At 38.5% G+C, this 20,263-nt stretch overlaps 1 protein-coding gene across 3 annotated transcripts; it reads right to left on the reverse strand.

Annotated features, from left to right (window-relative positions):
- Window positions 1–1,255: 1,255 nt before the first annotated feature.
- On the reverse strand, window positions 1,256–18,745 carry TMEM14A (transmembrane protein 14A). 3 transcript variants are annotated; one of them, XM_015600222.2, is made up of 5 exons: window positions 18,588–18,745; window positions 15,719–15,804; window positions 12,611–12,712; window positions 10,930–11,017; window positions 1,256–1,557 (listed from the first exon to the last, which is right to left on the reverse strand). In XM_015600222.2, exons 2-5 carry the CDS (start codon window positions 15,786–15,788, stop codon window positions 1,548–1,550), a joined length of 270 nt encoding a protein of 89 aa, XP_015455708.1. In that variant the 5' UTR covers window positions 15,789–15,804; window positions 18,588–18,745; the 3' UTR covers window positions 1,256–1,547. The 3 variants fall into 3 exon arrangements, with proteins under 3 accessions (XP_015455708.1, XP_006926501.1, XP_024898583.1); XM_006926439.3 differs by lacking the exon at window positions 1,256–1,557 and adding an exon at window positions 8,862–9,406; XM_025042815.1 differs by lacking the exon at window positions 1,256–1,557 and adding an exon at window positions 9,413–9,975.
- Between the last annotated feature and the right edge of the window lie 1,518 nt (window positions 18,746–20,263).

Genomic DNA, 20,263 nt, shown 5'->3' on the forward strand with positions numbered 1-20,263 from the left:
GACTGGTTTGTACTACAGCGTTATGCATTTTTTTGCTATACATAATTTTGTTAGAAAATAATTGGAAACATTTTTGGTATATATACTGATTTATATCTTAACTTATATTATATCAGATTTGAAATATTTTGAATATCGATCTTGGGTAATCTGTAATACAAAAACATGAAAATGTTTCTTATAAAATAGTTTACATTTGGTGTTTGATCTTTACACTATCCACCATTTTTACGGAAAGATTTTATATATATATAAAATACACACACACACACACACACAATATATATATATACACACATATATATACAATACATACACATACATGCATATGTGTGTATATATAAGTGAAGTGAAAGTAGATATTAATTTCTGTGACTGTATTGGGGAAATTGGGTCAAGATGTGAGCCATTATATATGGTAACTTGTCAATTTTCCAAAATCTTCTTGAAGAATATATATTAGAAACATTCTGCCAACCTGAGCTGCTTGGACTAAGGCAGCTATGAGTCAGCGCAACTATAAGCTCTGTAAACTTTGATCTATCTCGTGACCTACCTTTCTCCCCACAACCTTTATTGGCCTCCCCTCTGCACTCATAGCTATGTTTAAATTTAGTTTTCCTTTGAAACATAGTTGTGACATTCTAGGTCAACATAGGTGTGATATGCTAGGTCAACAGGTCAGGTAAACATATGCGGTAGAAAAAAAATTTAGACTCTGACCTCTAAATTGATGAAATCTTCTTAAGGATTATGGTTCCAATAAATAATGTTAAAATGATTTTATTCATTGTTTTAGCAAGAAATGTTTACTGAGTACCAATTTTTCCCCTACATTTTTCTAGGCACAGAGGTTGCCATGGTACATATGAAAGCATTTTCCTGCTCAGATAATGAATAAATAAATCAATGAAACAATTAACGATGGTTAGTTATGAACGCTTTGAGGAAAATAAAATAGAGTAGTGTGATGGAGACTCTTTAGGGTGACGATGGGAAAGTGGTTAACTTAGAATGAATGGGCGAAACAGACTGAATGACAGGAAGGAGCCAGGCACGAGAAGACCCAGGGTAACAGGAATTTATCCAGAGGGACCAATGAGGTCAAGGGCCATAGTCAAATCTGATATATTTCAAGGGCAAATAGGTAGGCAGATGTAATGAGAGCATGGTGAGAAAGATGAAGTCAGAGAAGTAGGCATGGATGTATCAGTTATCTATTGCTGCATAACAAATCACCCCAAAGTTTAGCGACTTCAAGCAACAAACATTTATTGTCTAACATAATTCCTGAGAGTCAAGAGTCTGGGAAAAACTTAGTTTGGTTGTTTTGGGTTGGGATCTCCCAGGAGGTTGCAGTCAAGCCATCAGTAGGGGCTGCACTCATCTGAAAGCTTGACTGGATCAGGGATCCACTTTCAAGATGGGTCACTCACATAGCTGTTGTCAAAGGCCTCGGTTCTTCTCTGGCTGTGGGCAACAGGCGTCTGTTCCGTGTCATGTCTGCTTCTGCATAGAGCTGCTCGAGTGTCCTCATGACAGATCAGCTAACTTCCCCTAGAGCAAGCAATCCAAAGAAGAGCAAGACAGAAACAGAATGTCTTTTATGACCTAGCATTGGAAGTCACTCTTCCGGTGACAGTAATGGATTGAGAAGATCACCCAGGATGGGAGAGCAGTTAAAGAGACGGGAAGTGGAGTGAAAGCCAGCCAAGAAATCTGAGGAAGAGGTGCCTGTTAGCAAAGTAGTGGGAGAACCAGAAAAGTATAGCATCAATTAGCATTAATATGATAGCTAGGTGGAGGGCCAGGGGAGGGAACGATTGGGGGGATTGTTTTATGAACTATATAGATGTCTAACCAATGTACTGTATACTTGGAACTATCTTAAATATTTTTTTTTTAAAAAAGAGGAAAGTGCGGCATCAAGGAGCATGATGAAGAGTGAACACTGATTTTTTAAATTATTTTATTTTATTTTTTATTTTTATTTATTTATTTATTTTGCAGCAGAGAAAGTAGAGGTTTATTTCAGGAAATGACGCCAAACCCGGAGATGCAGGTGAGCTAGCTTTCAAAGACCTGGCTCCCTGATGGCCTCTAGGGTATAGGTTATATAGAGAAAACTCATTAGTCGTGGTAGCTAAGGAAGTTGGGGTCATGGGCTCTATTGATTGGTCCAGGCTAGGGTAGGAGGGAGTTGATCATTGCATCATGTCCTGATGTCAGTCACAGCATTGTTCTGTCTGTGTTCAAGGGGACGCCAGTAGAGTCATTCTGCCTTCATAAGTGTGGAACTGTAAGATGTTACCTTTTTTTTATTAAGTTTATTGGGGTAACATTGGTTAATACAATTATATAATTTTCAGGTGTACTTTATAAATTGACATCTATATATTCTATTGTGTGATGACCACCCAAAGTCCAGTTTCCTTCAGCTACCATATATTTGATCCTCTTTACTCACTTCACCCTCCCCCAGTCCCTCTATATTTGACCCCCATTACTCTGTCTACCTTTTCCTTCCTCTTCCACTCCCTACCCTCTGGTAACCACTAAGTCCATTGTCCATGTCCATGAGTCTCTGTTTGTCCTGTTCCTTTGTTGCTTATAGATTTATATCCCACATATAAGTGATACCATGTGATTTTCAACTTTTTCAGTCTGGCTTATTTTGCTTAGCATGATTATCTCGCGGTCCATCCATGTTGTTGCAAATGACAGTATTTCATCTCTTCTTATGGCTGAGTAATAATCCATTGTATATATGTACCACAGCTTCTTTAGCCAATCATCTATTGTAGGACACTTTGGTTGCTTTCATGTCCTGGCTACTGTAAATAATACTGCTATGAACATCGGTGTGCAAATATCTTTTCGGATATGGGTTTTCAAGTCTTTGGGGTAAATACTCAGTAGAGGGATTGCTGGATCATATGGTAAATCAATTCTTGGTTTCTTGAGGAACCTCCATACTGTTTTCCATAGTGGCTGTACCAATTTGCAGTCCCACCAGCAGTGTATGAGGGTTCCTATTTCTCCACATCCTCTCCAGCATTTGTTATTACTTGTCCTATTGATTACAGCCATTCTAACAGGTGTGAGATGGTATCTCATTGTGGTTTTGATTTGCATTTCCCTAATAGCTAGCGATGTTGAGCATCTTTTCAAATATTTGTTGGCCATTTGTATGTCTTCTAGGGAGAAGTGTCTGTTCAGGTCCTCTGCCCATTTCTTGATTGGATTGTTTGGTTTTTTGTTGTTATTGAGTCATATGAGTTCTTTGTATATTTTGGATATTAGGCCCTTATCAGAGGTGTTGCTTGCAAATATATTTTCCCATTTGGATGGTTGTCCCTTTACTTTGTTGACGGTTTCTTTTGCTGAGCAGAGCTTTTTAGTTTGATGTGATCCCATTCACTTATTTTTGCTTTTACTTTCCTTGCTTTTGAGGTCAAATTCATAAAATCCTCTTTAAGTCCAAATCCAAGGTCCTTGAGCTTAGTTCCTATGTTTTATTTTTTTTTAATGTATTTTATTGTTTCAGGTCTTAAATCAGGTCCTTAATCCATTTTGAGTTAATTTTGGTGTGTGGTGATAGACAATGGTCTATCTATGATTTTGCAGGTGGCTTTCCAGTTTTCCCAGTATCACTTATTGAAGAGGCTTTCCTTTCTCCACTGTATGTTTTTGGCGTTTTTGTCAAAAATTATTTGCCCATATAAATATGAGTTTATTTCTGGCCTCTCAATTCTGTTCCACTGGTCCGTGTGAACACTGAATTTGGTAACATGAAGGCCACTGCCGACCTTGATTAGATCAGTTACAGTGTTGTGCTGGGACAGAGCCTGACTAGAGTGGGATGAGAAAATGTGAAGTGAGAAGTAGAGACAGCAGCTGCTGACCACCCTTTTGAAAAGTTTTGCTGCAAAAAAGGACAAGATGACTGGGGCAGTAGGTTTTATCTGAGATCTAGAAAAGAAAGGGATGGGCAAGCAGGTTGGGCTCAGTTTCATTTACAACTATGGGAAGTCACCTAAGAATGGCTGAGGCTGTGCACTTAAGTGACAGAGGCTCCTACAGGCACTTAAGTTGTTGGTCATCAGGGAGGTTCCATTGCTCCAGAAAGTGCGCCATCTAGTGCTCAGCCAATGCATCAGAGTCAGACCTCTTTCGATGAGAGCGCTCCCTTTGCTAGCACTGAGAAATTTTGTCTCTCAGCTCTTAAATCCATGTTGGAGTTAACTGTCAAAAGAATAACTAAAAAACTGCTGAATGAAAGGCTGAGGAGGAAAGTTCTCCACACTTTTCCTCACACCTTCCAGTTCGTTCCACTTCTTTCTTACTCCCTCAGTCCCTCTTTTCGGTGTCCTTTTTCATTGTCCATTTCTAAGATATGAATTAGAGTGATGCATCCAGAAGCCAAGGAACATCAAGGACTGCTGGTTGCCATCAGAAGGCAGGACAGAGGCATGGAGCAGATTCTCCCTCAGAGCCTCTGGAAGGAACCGATGTTGCTGATGCCTTGATTTGATTTGATTTGTTTTTTTTAAATTGCTTAAATAATCCTAGTTTACTCATATTTACCTATCTGTAAGAAAAACTCATTGTTCAGCACAATGCATATTATAAAAATAGTGATAACAAAATGATTTTTAAAATTGTGTTACATTAAGCTTTATGCAAAATATATTTAAAATAATTTTCCACATGGCCAAACGCATTGATCATTAAAAAGTCAGAAAATACAGAGAAAATAAGAAGAGTGAAAATATAGTGACAGATACAAAAAATGGGACTAATAATGTGTTTTCTTTTAAAATGTCTATACTGATCCATATTAACAAATTATCTCTATTGGTTAGAAACATCTTCGTTTTTCATTTTATTCAGGCACTTGAAGTTCACATTTGTCTTCGATTATGTAATGTTTTTTATATGTACATATATATGTAAATACATATACATATATGTTTATATATAAAAATGTTACAAAAGGGATTGGAGGATGACATTTAATTAACGTAATTTGTTTTAATGGAATGAAATGCTTAGCTTCATTTTAATATTTACATAAGTTGGCAATGGTTAATTTTTTACAAATAGGTACCTAATTGACATTTCTTTTTTCTGGTGACATTGGTTAACAAAATCTAGTAAGTTTCTGGTGTATTATTTAACAGTAAGGCATATATATATATATATATGTTACATTGTGTGTTTACCGCCCATAGTTAGATTTCTTTCCTGATAACCTTGATTTTAGGCGTCAGGCCTCCAGAACTGGGAGAAAATAAATTTCTGTTGTTTAAGCCACCCGATTTGTGGTAACTGTTACAATGGCCACAGGAAACTAGTACAACTATTTTGCAATAACAAAAATAAATACACCTAACAACATAGAAGAATCTCAAAATAATTATGCCAAATGGAAGAAACCAGACAAAAAGAGCACTTACTGTATGGTTCTATTTATATAAAATTCTAGAACTAATTTATAGTGATAAGAAGCAGATCAGTGGTCTGGGGAGGTGCAGGAGGGAGAGATTCCAACAGATCATGAGAACATGCAATGTTCACTACATTAATCGTGATGATGCTTTCACAGGGTATATGGATGTCAAAACTTATCTAATTGCACATTTAAATTATGTGCACTTTATTATTTCAATTATACTGCCAAAATATGGCAATTAAACTAATGGTGGCAAATAAAACCCCACAAATCTATTCCTTAGATAGTCATTCTGGACAATTCCTCTGCTTGCCATGCTGCCTTGCCTGCCTCTCTCTCCTGTGGCATTTGCCTTCTTATTACAAACAGGCTTAGGTCTCTCCTATCCTAGCCCCATTAGCCACCTATATTCCCAACCCTTAAAAAAACAACAACAACCAAATACTCCAAAACAAATCAAATACTCCAAATACTCCAAAACAAATCAAAATAGTCCTTTATCTCTGGATGGTTTTCTCTTTTGCTTTTTCCTTCCCTCTTCCTGTCACTTCCAATACTCCAGTAGTCTAAAGTCTGGTTCTACTTCCTGTTAGTTCAAATGTGTTTTCTCAGTTCTATCTTTTTTGACATCTTTGTTGTAAATCCAAGCCTAACATCCTTTTCCATCTTCCACCAAACTCGTCTCATATAATCCTGAGGTGCTCTTTTCTTAGTTTAGTGATTTATATCCTTTCCTTGCCAACATGCTGTCACACTCATCCCATCCAATTTGCTTCATTTCAAAAGGTCAGAATTTTCACAAAATAAATAAGCGATCAGTGACAGCCCTCCCTCCTCCAAAGCTCAAGCTTGTGAAGAATGCTATGAAAAGGTTGCAGAGTCTGATATTGCGCAGAGACTGCAGCATTTGACAAGGCAACGTGGAGGAGCCTCAAGAATGGCATGGCACAGTCTCTATACTCCTTTCCTTCTTGCTTGACATGTTCTCCCCAAAACTCTCTGCCAGTCTGTCCATGTCTTCTCTATCACAACCCCCCAATGATTAACTCAGCAAACAATGGCTATTCCTGCAAAAGGTCCTTCCAGATATGACGTTTCTTTCCATTCTGTTACAGTTTCCTCACCCTAACATGGGAGGGGGGGGCGGGGATGTGGAAGAGGGTAGTAGTAGTCAGTAGTTGTGGAGAAGCATCTCCTACATAGGCAGTTGTCTGTAAGGCATGTAGGTGAAGGCTGGGCCTTGCACATGTGATGGGGATGCACCAAATCTGATTAAAATTCTGTTAATATACCATCTGACCCTGTCGTTCTACCTCGGGACCTATTCATACTTTTTCTGAGGTTGCCCTAAATACTGGTCATTCCAGTATCGTTGTGAGAAAATGAAGAAAGAAGAATCAAGCATCAAAACTTGGCAGTCACCTTAATCTCAATACATCTCATCTTCCTCATTCTTTTAGATGAATAACGGGGTCCATAGAGGTTAGGATTTGTCTAGAGTCACATGGCTGGTCAGCCTAGAGGCCAGGTGTCTTGAATAACATTTATTTATTGATTCAGGAAATATTTTTTCAGTCCTAACATAAAATGTTGCCCTAGGTACAGAGATATTGTATACTGAATGAGATGGAGAAAGGCCTTCAACCTCAACGAATTTACACTTTAGTGGGAGACAGAACACAATTTTTTTTAAAAAATCACAATTCCATACTGTGATAGGGATATGAAGAAATTAAATAGGAACTATTATACAGAGTAATTGGAGGGGGGAAGAAAAGGGAGAGCTCTATTTTATTTTTTATTTTTCTCAGCTTTATGTAGGTATAATTGACAAATACAATTGTAAGATATTTAAAGTGTACAATGAGATGTTTGATATATGTATACATTGTGAAAGGATTGCCTGTCAAGTTAATTAACATATTCGCCACCTCACATATTTAATGCTTTTTTTGTGTGTGAGAACACTTAAGTTCTACTCTCTTAGCAAGTTTCAATTATATATTACAATATTATCAACTATAGTCACCATGTTCGTTATACTTTAGTCTTCAGGCCTCATAGCTGAAAGTTTGCACCTTTTTACCAACAAGAGCTTTATATGGATGGTGAAGGAAAGCCACTCTGGGAGGTGACATTTAAGATGAGACATAAAAAGTGAGAAGAAACCAGGTGTGCAAAAGATGGGTAAGAAATTTCCAGACTGAAGAACTAGCATCTTCCAGCATCTTCCAACCCTTGAAGTGGGAAAGTGCACAGTATCTTCGTGTACCCCAAGCCAAAGGAAGTTTGCGGGAGAGTAGGGGATGGAAAAGGAGTGGCAGATGACACACTCCTTTGATTACTATCAAGACATCAAGATTTTATTCTAGATGAAAACAGGAATGCAATGTCTGACTTTCTTCCATAAGATTTTGCCCAGATGATACAGTGTTTGGGGAGGTGTAGTGTCACACTATAATAGCTATTAAAAACCATAACTGGAATTACAGAAGAAAAATTCATCTGCTTCTTTACCAAAATACCTGAAAACTAGTCACAGTGTATGGTAAATTATGTTTCTGGAGTTTAGTGGATAATTATGTTGGTATAATTTGTAAAATTTGTAACATAAATGAATTATAATTTAATGACATACAAAGAACAGGGACCAGTTAATAACTTTAATTGTGACTACTATTTGCTGGGTGTAACTCACTGAGAAGGTAAAGGTGGATCAAAACATATTAACAGAATCATTTAAATATATGTAGAGAGCTTCCTACTTCAACTTACCAAATTATTTCAAAACCAAAAGCAGCCCTGTCATAGTGGGAATAATCCCCTCTATTGTGTTTTATAAATTAATATTTTTATGCTAATCTGTCTTGAAATAACACTTGCAGTACAAGCACATATGCTCCACGCACATACATCTTTTGTGAAGAAAACATGTTCTAAATGCTTCCAGGCTGAATGGTACTTAATTGTGAAATTCCACATTTGTTTCAAATTGCAGAAGTTTAGAGCTTGTTGATCATTTAGGGGTCTTGTTGATCATTTAGTCTAAATTCCTCCTTAAGGATGAGAAACTGAGTCCCAGTGAAAGGAAATGATTCCCAAAGAGCAGAAGAACGGGTCTGGGGCTTGGGTCTCCTGATGTCTAATTTGGGGCCTAGAAGTTAAGTGCCAAAGACACTAAGAATCATCGCTATACCTAAAAATGAAGAGGTGATTTGAAATGAAACCATTTTTGTTTCAGAATTATTGCGGTTTCAGAGAAAAAGAGAGATTGTGAATGAATATCTGCTCCTGCAGAAGAGTTCTGGCTTAAATGACCCTCTTTTCCAATCTTTTCATTAATTATTGAACATTTAAATGTCAAAGATGATTTGAGTATATAGAGAAGACACTAAAATGGAAGAAACAGGTTTAAAACAATGTCCTTTATTTGAATACTGAATACATTCTTTTAGTATACAAAGCATGCTGAGAATGGAATTTGTTAAAGAAAAGTATAATGTTGGCAACAATACAAAATGGAAAAAATATAATTTCTAGTATAATACAAGTGACAGATAAATTAGCATTCTGTGAAGTCCACTTAGGGCATTATCTGATAAACTGTAGTATAATTTAAACTTACTTCGACAAGCATTTGCAATTGTTGAAAAATACTACATACATAAAACTAAACACAGCAAATTAAAGAGCATATCACAATTTATTAAATATCTTTAATGAAAAAACTCCTGACAATTAGAAAACAAAGTTTCTGTTAAAAAAAACAATCAAACCAACACCTCACACCAGTGTTCATATTAGAGGTAAGACTTTAACAATCCATATTGAAATTTATCTTTTGAGTTCAGACTATGCTCTGCCCGTTAGTGTAGAATGACATGAATTTCATTTTCAGTTCCTCCAGATTCTCAGAGCAGCAGTAAGACAAGTCTTAGAATCATCATGAGGCTGGATTAAAGTAAAAGAAAGGCAAGGGGTGGGGGCGTCATTCTTACATGGCCTGAGACAGAAAGGGCTGTGTGCTCCCCTCATTTGTGGTGTGACTAAACTCTGGCTTCCAGGGTTCTCTCTTACTTCTACTCCTTAGAGCAGGAGTGATCACATTATCTCTGTATTTGAACTTCCCAGACATGACTGAATTAGTCACTTAAAATGTTGACTGAATTAGCCACTTAAAATGTTCACCGAATAAAGGAGAAAAATCAGAACTCTCTGTTCTTAAAATCTAGGATGAAGATTTATGAAAGGTTCCAAAAGAAACACAAAATTTTCAAAAGCTAGTGAGGTAAAGCAACATGAAAAAAATAATGAAAGAGCAATTTTTGGGGGGTTATTATTACAATCTCAGCTACTTTCCATTGATTAGGGTCTTGTCTTCCTAATGTGTAAACCTTACTTCTGATTCTTTCCATCACCAAGTATCATTTTTAGGCAGGCCTCTAACTGGAAAGCAGTCTTTATAATCATATTTTTCCTTCCCAAATCATAAATACAATACAGAGCCACACTAGAAAATTCTACAGAAAGGAAGAAAGAAGAAAATTACTCATTACACTACCACCCAGAGATAAACACTAATGGTTTGAGGTATTTCTCTTCCTATCTTGTTTTAATATACACAAACATTTTTAATTGAGATCACACTATATATGGTTGTTTTATTTATCCTTTTTAAAAAAATCTCTTTTTATGTTATTAAGATTTTCCAATGCCACTAAACAGTTTTTGAAAACATGACGTGTAAGCCTGTTCGATATTCCATTAAGGGGACAAAATGTTTATTGAAACATTTTGTTACTGGTGAATTTTTTAGGTTGTTTATAATTTTTCAATTTATCACATTTACCATGAGAAAGTTGCAATAAACACAAAGACTTGTATACATCTCATTATTTCTTTGGAAAATTCCAAAAAGTGAAAATGTATATCAAAGAAAATGAATACATTTATGGCTTTTAACACATAAGGTAGCTTCCAGGAAGAATTAAAAATATTATCTATCAATTTTTTTTGGTTATATGCTTAATCTCATGGATAGCATTACTGGAATCAAATTAAGAAAAACTTGAGGCTATTTACCTTTTTAAAAAAATACTGTTTTCTCCCTTAAAAACTCAAAATAACTGCAGCAGACTGTCACTCTGTTCAACTAAGAGAGACTGAGTATCAGATTTAAATGAATACATTTACTGCCTCAGAAATGTGAATCTTGAGGGAAAATGAGGCTTTAGTTCTTCATTCAGTCTGAAAAAGCTAAGTATGCACATGTGACCATGGCAACACTAAATGTAGTCAATAAAAATGTCCATGTGCACATCAATACTAAACACTGACTGAATGATAGCTGAAGGTTTTACAGTCATGCTTGTTGTAAAATTACTCTGACATTTGAAATTAAAACTGACTTTTCCAAAATGTTGGCACTTCAAAATGATGGCAGAAAAAATATCGATCAAAATAGTTTTTCTTACCTTAAACCTGCAACCAGCCCAGCTGGCATTATTTTCTTGGATCTCTTAAACCTCACACCCATTATGGTGGCCAGAAAGAAAGCTGTAACTAAAACATAAACCAATGCATGAACCAGAGTTTCAAACATGTTGTCAACACTTGTTTGTGAAAAAAACAAATATCATTTCAGCTTTCTAATATAACAACTATTATGTGTAGGTACTGAGTTGCTATTTTTTTTTAGCATTTTATTTTATTATTAGTTTCAAGTATATGGTACATTGGTTAGACGTTTATATATTTCATGAAATGATCCCCAATCACTTTTGTAAAAAGATAAAGTACTCTATTAAAACACTTTATAAACTAGCTCATCAAAAAAGTTTGTGTAGACAAGCATGTTAAAATCTATGCTTGAAATATCTTCAAAAGAAAGTCTTTCGAGCATAAATTTCTATTTATAGAATACTCCTTGAAGACTAGGACTGTGTCTTATTCAAATTTCCTCAGGAACACTGGGCAGTATATCTGGACCCACAGGAGACACTCAATAAATGTTTAATTAACTGAATGTGAGGAAAATAATAAGAATCTTTTTAAAAAGTAAGACCTGATTAATAAAATAATACGGTTTTACTGTTTAGAAGAAGTTTGACTTTTTATTTTGTAGCATTCCATTTTGGGAAAATTGATGCCTAGAGACAAAATAACTACAGACTAAGAAATAATATTAAATTCAGAAGCATCATACCGGCCTTTTATGAGTTAAAACAATATAAAGAGAGAAGAGGTTTTGCGTAAGAGATTAAGGCACTGATGTCATCATTTAAGAACAGCTTTCGAAGAAAAATCATTTGCTAACATAAAAAACAAATGATTGACAATAAATTTAAATGTATATGAATAAAGAGCCCTATATATCTATATCTTGCTGATATATCTTTATCTTCAGACATATTTCATTAATAAAAATATCCCTAGCTCTTAAGTAAAAAAAACAGAAACCCACCAAATCTTTTTCTCTCCCTCAGATATAGAACTTACACAATTTCTCTTCATTTGTATTTTCCAATACACCACCAGTATACTTGGAATAATAATCAAATTAAATAGAGAAAATTTCCTACGAGTAATCTCCAAACCTTCACTGCCTTTCTCTTTCAAGCTAGACAAAAAAAAAAAAGTCAAATATCTTGGGGGCTTTAAACACACACACAGGTCTCTATTTTTCCTGTGGACATTTTCCTACAAAGCCAAATAAGAGAAGAAACTAAAAAAGGGTCAACCCTGCTTTTCTAGATTAAATCTTAAGACAAAGCAGGAGCTAAAAGCTTTTTGTGAATTAAATAAAATAATGCAAATCTGGCTCTTTTTAGATGTTTTTCCAGCAACACAAACTATGCTAAATATGCATTTATTTAGGAGAGTGAGCAGAAAATCTGGGTATAATTCTTGCTTTTTCTAATTTTTATCTCATTTTTCTAGTAACAAGTTTTACAGAAATATTCTTTTAAGTTGGAAGGCCTGGTAGCAATATCATTATTTTTGATCGGGTCTGTGTGTTTAGTCTCGACACGTGCATGTGGCCACTTCCCATCCAACCATGTATGTTTTCGGATACCTAGTATACCTAGTATATAGGGCATCAACAAACTACCCCAAGGTTTGATTCTCCATAACTGGGAAAAACACCTCACTTACAGAGTGACAGTTTTACATCTCGCTTGTCATTGGAGACACGATAAGCTCCATAGCCAGCCAAAAATCCAACAAAAAGGCCAGCAATCAAAGATGGAACACCACCTGGAAAAAGAAAAGTATGGGCTCAGAAAGAGAATCACAAAATGAAAGGAACATGTACCTTCGAATGTATTTTTACTTGGGCACTGTAAGTGGATAAAGCCAAATTGATTATAGGCCTAGTCATGGATAGTTTCCAAAAAAATAACTGTTTCATGCTGAACCCTAAATGCAAGGTGGAGGAACCCCAAATGCAAAGCAGTGCAGGGGTTAGGTATTATCTGAGGGAATAAGAAAGCTCGCCTTGTAGTAGCAGTTTTGATATTGATTACATGACCTTGGGCAATCCACTGGCTTCTTGATGTGCCCTGCTACTTCTCTCTCTTTTTTTTCTATTCTCTTTGCCTCCATCTTTTTACTGTGAGGTTGTGATGATAAAAATAAGATGCAAAGGTATTTATAGCTTATAGAGGTAGAGGGAGAAGTGCTGTGCAAAACGAGCGCTGATTCTATCCTAAATAATTAACAAATCTTCCAGCTTCAAGATGTCAGGACTCAGGGATGAATGGTGACTATATTAAGAAATAGGAAGAACCAGGGCACTGACACAGCCAGTCAGCCCCCAACCCTACCCCCACTTTGAACTAGGGCACTGTAACAAAGACCACGCTCTTTCTGTACAGTGGGTTCCATACTAGTGACACTATACAAGACATACAATCCTTACTTTATAGAACTCACTCTGTTTAGAACTATGTGTTTAGAATCCCTAGGAGTAGGATCAAGATAACTTTGCATTTAAAATGTCCATAGGAGTTCAGATTGTAGCAATACAAGCGCACACGTGTGCAGGACACACACATGCATGCACACACAGAGCAGCATACTGAAATGAGAAGGCAAATCCCTTAGGTTCTGATCTTAATTCTTTACTTATTGCCTGAAGGACTTTGGCTAAGTCACTTGGCCTCTCTGAGTTTTATCAGTTACAAAACAGGGTTAATATCATCCATGTCAAATATATAAAGGCTAGAACTAACAGTTGGAAATATTAAATTCCTCACTGCTCCGTCCTACCCCTCGCCAAATCCATTCTCCAAACACAGCAATACCATCTTTTAAAAACATACATCTAAACAGGCCACTTCCCTAATTAAAAACCTTCAGTGCTTCCCACTGTACTTAGGAAAACCCCAAGTTTGTTCTATTGTGGGAGCCCTGGTCTTCTTACAGTTTCCTGAATATGCCAAACTCTGTTCCTCATGGCTTCCAGATATGCTCTTCCTTGCCTCAACTGCTCTTCTTTGCACTGTTCACCTGGTCAACTGCAGCTCATCTACAGATGTTGCCTTAAGTGTTAATTCCTCAGAGATGCCTTCTCTGACCCATCATTCTGAATGAAGGTCCCTATTATAGCTCCCATTGTTTGTCATCACATATTTATATTTATATTCTTGTATTTAATGTTGGTCTCCCCTAACCCCCGCCCCCACTTGTGGGCACCATGTCTTTTTGTTCACTGCTGTTTTCCTGGGGCCTGAAACAGTGCAGGTAGCACTAGATAAATACTGAAGAAATGCATGCCTGGGTGCTCCCTGTCATGAGTCATGATCAAGTAGAAGTCACATAAGGATATAGTTAAATAGATTATTTTACTTAATGCTAACAGATTAATTTACAAATAAGGAATTGGGGTCCAGAAGTTAAACAACTCACATGAGCATCAAAGCTAGTAAGGTAGTGTCAAGAAGAGAATTTAGGATGCATAATTCTGTGGCCTATGCTCTTAGCCCACATTATGCTACAACAGTGGGCTTCTTTATGAACACCTAATATCCCGAGGTGCTTCCAGGATCACTTAGTGGGGGGTTATTGCAAGAGGCCAAGAAACTATATTGTGCAGCTGGGCAACAAGCCCTGGAAATCAAAGACCTTACACCTAATGTGATTTCATTTGTTTTTGAAGAGATTAGGGTTAGAATAATAAAGTAATCCCCTCCTCTTCTCTCCTTCCCACCTCAGCGGCTCACACCACACACACACACACTCTTCCTTCCCAGTCTTCTAAAAGACAGGCAAAAATGTCCTGATGTTCTTTCCTGTTCTGTAATAGAGGTTATTTAGACACGTGTTTGACAATGAAAAAGTTTTCAATAACAAGCCTATTAGGATTTTAAACTGGGTCCTCTTTAAAGTAGATTATGAAACATCTACTTTTGAGTCATTGTTTACAAGTCTTACTTTGGAGCCACCACTTTTTTCCCCACATATACGTATCCTCAATGTTACACACATTTAGAGAGAACATAAGAACAACAAGCGAAACTCTAAGGTAAATTACAGGCTCTCAGGAATCATAGAAGAGCCTAGTCTTCCCCACCAGCCCCTCAGCTCCTGGTGAGAACTGTGCTTCTGACCTTGGACTTCTTAGCAATCTCTAAAGAAGGAAGTAACTCTGATAATCACGTAGACCTGGCTTTTTCACTCAAGCTCAAGTCCACCGATGCCACAAATATAACATCCTTTGAAATATACTTCATTTTTAAAATTTCATAAAAATAAAGAGAAATATTGGACATGATTATACATGCTTCCACCTTAAAACAAGGTAAAATATGAAACCTGACCTTTCATTGTTCTCCATGAAAACCCTTTATCAACTGGGCCTTTTTTTCTTCTTTTGGAGATGGAGAGACAACTTCAGATATGATATTTATGTATTTAACAATTTCTCCTTTGTAACAAACAACATCAACATAATTCAGTTTTTGGACACTATGACTATATAAACAAAAAATTTTCCTCACTTAATGAGTAGCCCTGAGAAGATTAAGTCAATTATGTAATTAATAATAACAAGTGAAATTAGAATTCTGTAGTGGAGGAAGACCCATAACTCTCAGGTTGGAATGCTGTTAGACTTGGCCCTACATAACCTCTTCCTTCCACAAATCCCTTCTGCAATACACATCTTTAGCTTCTTGTCCTACTCACAGACCCTCAGTTAATCCTAGTACAACCACCAAGCCTGCACCAAATCATTTTCAAAAAAATCTGGTTTAGGCTTACCTCTTCGCTTATATCCCAAAATACTTCCGAATGTCACAAGGGCTGCATAACCAAAACCAACAAGGTCCATTGGCAAGGCTGAAATGCTAAAGCAAAGGGGAAGGGACAAATTTTACAAAATAGAGTTTGAGGGAACAAATATATATAAAAGTGATATGCATTACACAGAATTATAGAAATTAATTTCTCCAGTCTACTAAAAAAAAGGGAAGCTAGATCTTCACTAGATCTTTACCACTGTCCCCCATGCTCATAACTCTCAAGCACACTCAGAGGGACACCCTAGGTTGAAGGACACACTAGGACACCCTCCTTCCACTTCCCAAGTGAGATTTCTGCTATGGTTAGCCAGATCTCTTCACTGAAGAAAACACAGTATTCCCTTTTCACTTCATGCCTAGAATGTCTCCTCTCTCTCCCACCTACAAACCCCAATCACCCTCTATACCCTATCCCCGTGTGAACTTTCTTCCCTTTCTTAACTACCTCCTAACATCCTTAACTACTGGAGCCTGCACCATCCAACTGGTCTGGAGCAAACTGCTCTTCTTTCTCCAAATTTCCCAACTTCAGCATCTTCATCTTATAATTCTTTCACATTTTTACAGTATTTGTCTCCCCATCATCCTCACACTGAAGAAGAGAAAAGGGGTAACATGGACATTTGTTGACTGATATAACAAATGATTCACTTTAGACATTTGTTCTGTCACTGGCTTTGTTATGAAACGGGGTGAATTTAAGATTGAGGCATTCAATAAACCAAACCATAATGTTACAACTTGTATTTATACTGAATCCCATTTAACAACAATTTATTGAGCATCTTCTTTGTGCAAAGCAGTAGAAAGTGAAAAGCCCTCGGACATGGCTCTGGTCTTCTAGGACTTACAGTACAGCACAGCAGAGGAGGCAGATACATGAATGAGCCCTAAGAGGAGAGGCATGGACTCCTAATGAGGCTTGGGAACCTAAGAAAGGATTCCTACAGGAAACAGGTTCCCAGCCGAGACCATGAGGGAGAGTAGGAATAAAACAAGTAAAGAGGGTAGCAAGGAAGGGTATGTTGTAGACAGAGGGAGAATATGTGTAAAGGCCTAGTGGCATGACGAAGCGTGACACGTTTTCAAAATGGAATGAAGTGTAAGGGGGTTGTGAAAAGAGATGGGGCAGGACCACCCATGTAAGGGGCCTGGTCTCTGTCCCAAGAGTAGTGAGAAATGAATCAAGGGAGCCTTACAATCAGATTTAAATTGCAGCAAGCACTTCCTGGCTTGAGTAGTGTGGTACATGCCTTGAAGTAAGGCAGGGAGATAAGCTGAGAGGCTGTTGCAGTAAACTAAGCAAGAGATGATGGTAGACTGGTCTGGAGAAATGGCAATGAGGGCGGAAAGAGGTAGATTTGAGAGAAGTTCAGGAAGTAGAATTGATAAGACTGGATGTGGGGAGTGAGGGGAAGGGATAAATCAGAGACGACTCATGCCTAGGTCTCTGGTTTGGACCACTAGGAGAGGAGGAGGGAGCAGGGGAGCCTTGATGCTATTCCCTAAAAGAGGGAACACTAAAAAGAAGTAGGTGTGTGGCGGGAGAAAGGAGGTGGCCAGGAATGATGAGACCTGTTTAATACATATTTAGTCTGAAATGCCTGACACATGGTCGGAAAACACCCATATATACAGATCTGAAGCTTACAAGAGAGATCACTCATCATGAGATAGTAAATTGAGGACCTAATTTTCTTCTTAAGCCAACCACCTGGTTTGAAAGGCTGTTTCTTCTCCCTCTTCCAAGCCCCCCAGCTCTTCCTCTGATGCTCTCTTGGAGTCCTATTCCCTTCTACCTGGCAAAGAGTTAGTTATGTTGGGCTTATCTCTCCTCTCAGCCAATCAAGCTCCTTGAAGGCAAAATTCACGTTCAATTCATCTTTTTTCCCTCTCACAGTGCCAAGCTCATTGCCATGCATAAGGCAGGTGCTTAATAAATACTTGCTGAATGAATGAGTGAACCTAAGGAACAATTTCTTTCTGAAGACACTCTGTAATTGACCTACCCCCAATATAGCTCTAATGCCTGGACACAGCCAGTCCCTTAATCTCCTTAGCGAACTGTTGTTTTAAGGAGGCAAAAATCAATCTATTCCCAGTCCTTGCAAGAAATTTCTGTACTCAGAAGGAAAAGTCAACAAAAAGCAATCACCCCTCTTACTCCTTTTCCATTGGACCTACCCAGAAGCACACAAGAAAAGCCAGAGGCTGTGTTAACATGAGACGGGGGTAGGGAACGGTGAGAGACAATGTGGGACGCATCAACTGCTCCCAGTGCAAAAGAGATGCCTAGCGCTTAGACAGAAAGCATCTTAGGTGCAATGCAGCAGAATGACTTATCGCACCGTGTACAAAACCAGGTGACATGGCCCTGCCTTGACCCTAATCCTCCAAAATTTGGGGAACCCATTATGAGATTTTCCGAAAGCTACTATATGAAAAGCATTTTCACCTGTCGAGTATCAACAATTATCTGTGCCTGAACTCCCTGCGGCTCCAAAGACACATGTTCGAGTGCAGTCTGGGTGGTGCTATGAAGGTTAAGACCTTGCCAAGCATTTTTGCTATGACCCAAGAGCCCCACCCTTCTCTTCACCTCTCCCTAGCTCCAAGAAGGTAGGAGGGAGGACTGGTGGGAGATTCAGAACCGTGAGAGAAGAAATTTGGGGAATTCCCGGGAGGACTAGAGAAGCGATCCCTCGTACAGTGGACTCCATCTTTTGCAAAAACCTTCCGAGGTCCTCTGTACGGTTGTCGGCTTATTTGTGAGGCTTTGTAAGAAAATTCAGGGCAGGAGTTTCTCGATTGGGAGACATAAAACTCACCTGCACCTCAGAGCCCTTCTCACGATTGAAAAGAAAAAAGTAGGCAGCCAGCTGCGGGAAAACTTCTTTTCTGAAGACCGGAAGCGATTCCCTATTGAGCACCTTCTGGCAGTCAGTCCGCAGAGCTCGCAGGTTCCGGGCGGCGCCTTCCCTGCTGTGCGCATGCGCCACATCCCTCCGTCCTCGGTTCAGTGTTGCGCAGTCCCGGCCCGCCCCGCGGAGGGAGGTGTCCAGTTCGCAGGCCTCCTGGATCCCGGAAGCGGCACGATCCCCGGCGGCCGCGGGATCTGACGGCTTGTTCCTTCTGCCCCACTTTCGGTGTTGGCCCTGAGCTGAGGGCTGGGGTCTGCTGCCTCCTGCTTGACTGAGAGTAACTAACAAAAATTTGCAGGGAGCGGGTCTGGGTATAGCAGGAATCCTAGAGGGCGGACGATTTTCAACAGCGGAGCGCTCTCCATCATTCAAGGGACATTTGTATCTACAGCAATCCAGGTCTTTTGCATGCTCTCCAGCAGACTGTTCCCGTTTTCAGTGCAGGGAAATAAAGTCTCTGTGGGGTGCAAGGTTAGAGCCCAAGTTTGTCTGTTTTCAAAGCCCGAGTACCCTTCATTACACCACACTATCTACCGGATCATCTAGATGTGAAGGGGAAATCCTCAGGATCCTGGTTTTATATTCCAAGCCCAGGATTAGTGGGGCTTAATTATCTGAAGGGGAAAGGTATAGAATGCCAGAATTGCAAGGTACTTTAAATCTGTCTAGTCCCAGGATAATCAGTTCTCAGAAAGAACCTTAACTTGACGTGGAATTATGCCTCCCAGTAACGACTTCTTATCTCATGCCAGTATAGCCTTCTGGGCCGCCTCCTTATATAATAACCCTTCAGATATATAAAGGTTATCATCTAGGAGTAATCAAGCAGCTCCAGGGGTGCTATGGGGCTGGGAATAATTAGTTTCTTTACACACGCACGCACACACACACAGCCCGAGTATATTAAATTGTATGAAATTTGTTTGCTGAATCTATTCCACATGCTTAAAAGTGCTCCTGAGAAGCGTTGTGCCTTACTTATGAGAAGTCTATGCTGGTCCTAAGGACACAAGATTCCTGCAGATTCACAGGAGAGCTGATGGCAGACACTGGAATGTGGATTGGAGGAAATGGTATCCTGAAGTCTAGCTCTGAGTTTTCCCAGCACTCCCTTCCAACCCCTTCTATTCCCATCCTTTCCCTAGTCTCTCCCCGCTCCCTCTCTTCAGACTTCCAGGACACTTTGCCTATTCAGTATAAAACTGGAAACACATCAGTATCTTTAACTGATGTGAACCCCGGTAAATAAATTCCCCTGGACCATAGTGCCAGGATTTATAAGATGCTGCTCAAATTGGATGCTGAGATCCGTTCCACCCTTGTCACTGAGGTATTAGAAGCTAGAAAAGGCCTCTTGATATTCCTGATAAGGCATTTTCACCTACCTAGAACTCCTTTGTATATTGTAGAAATTCCATACTCTTGGACATGAGGGAACAGTAAGGTTTTTAAGCAAAGGAACCACTGTCCTCTCAACTCATATGCCACTAGCTGTCACCTACTTCAGCTAATGATAAGGTTAGAGCATGATATGAGGGTGCAGCAAAGCCTACCCACCTCTACCTATTTGTAAAACTTTCTAT

Source organism: Pteropus alecto, unplaced genomic scaffold (assembly GCF_000325575.1).
Source record: "Pteropus alecto unplaced genomic scaffold, ASM32557v1 scaffold7, whole genome shotgun sequence".
NCBI lineage: Eukaryota > Metazoa > Chordata > Mammalia > Chiroptera > Pteropodidae > Pteropus > Pteropus alecto.

Bases quoted from the DNA above. Each gene is read 5' to 3' on its own strand.
- TMEM14A (XM_006926439.3), bottom strand. From the start codon at position 15,788: ATGGACCTTGTTGGTTTTGGTTATGCAGCCCTTGTGACATTCGGAAGT. The intron at 12,713-15,718 runs GTAAGCCTAAAC...TTCTTTTTCCAG, and splicing joins TTTGGGATATAAGCGAAGAG to GTGGTGTTCCATCTTTGATT. The intron at 9,407-10,929 runs GTAAGAAAAACT...ACTTTAATCCAG, and splicing joins GGGCTGGTTGCAGGTTTAAG to CCTCATGATGATTCTAAGAC.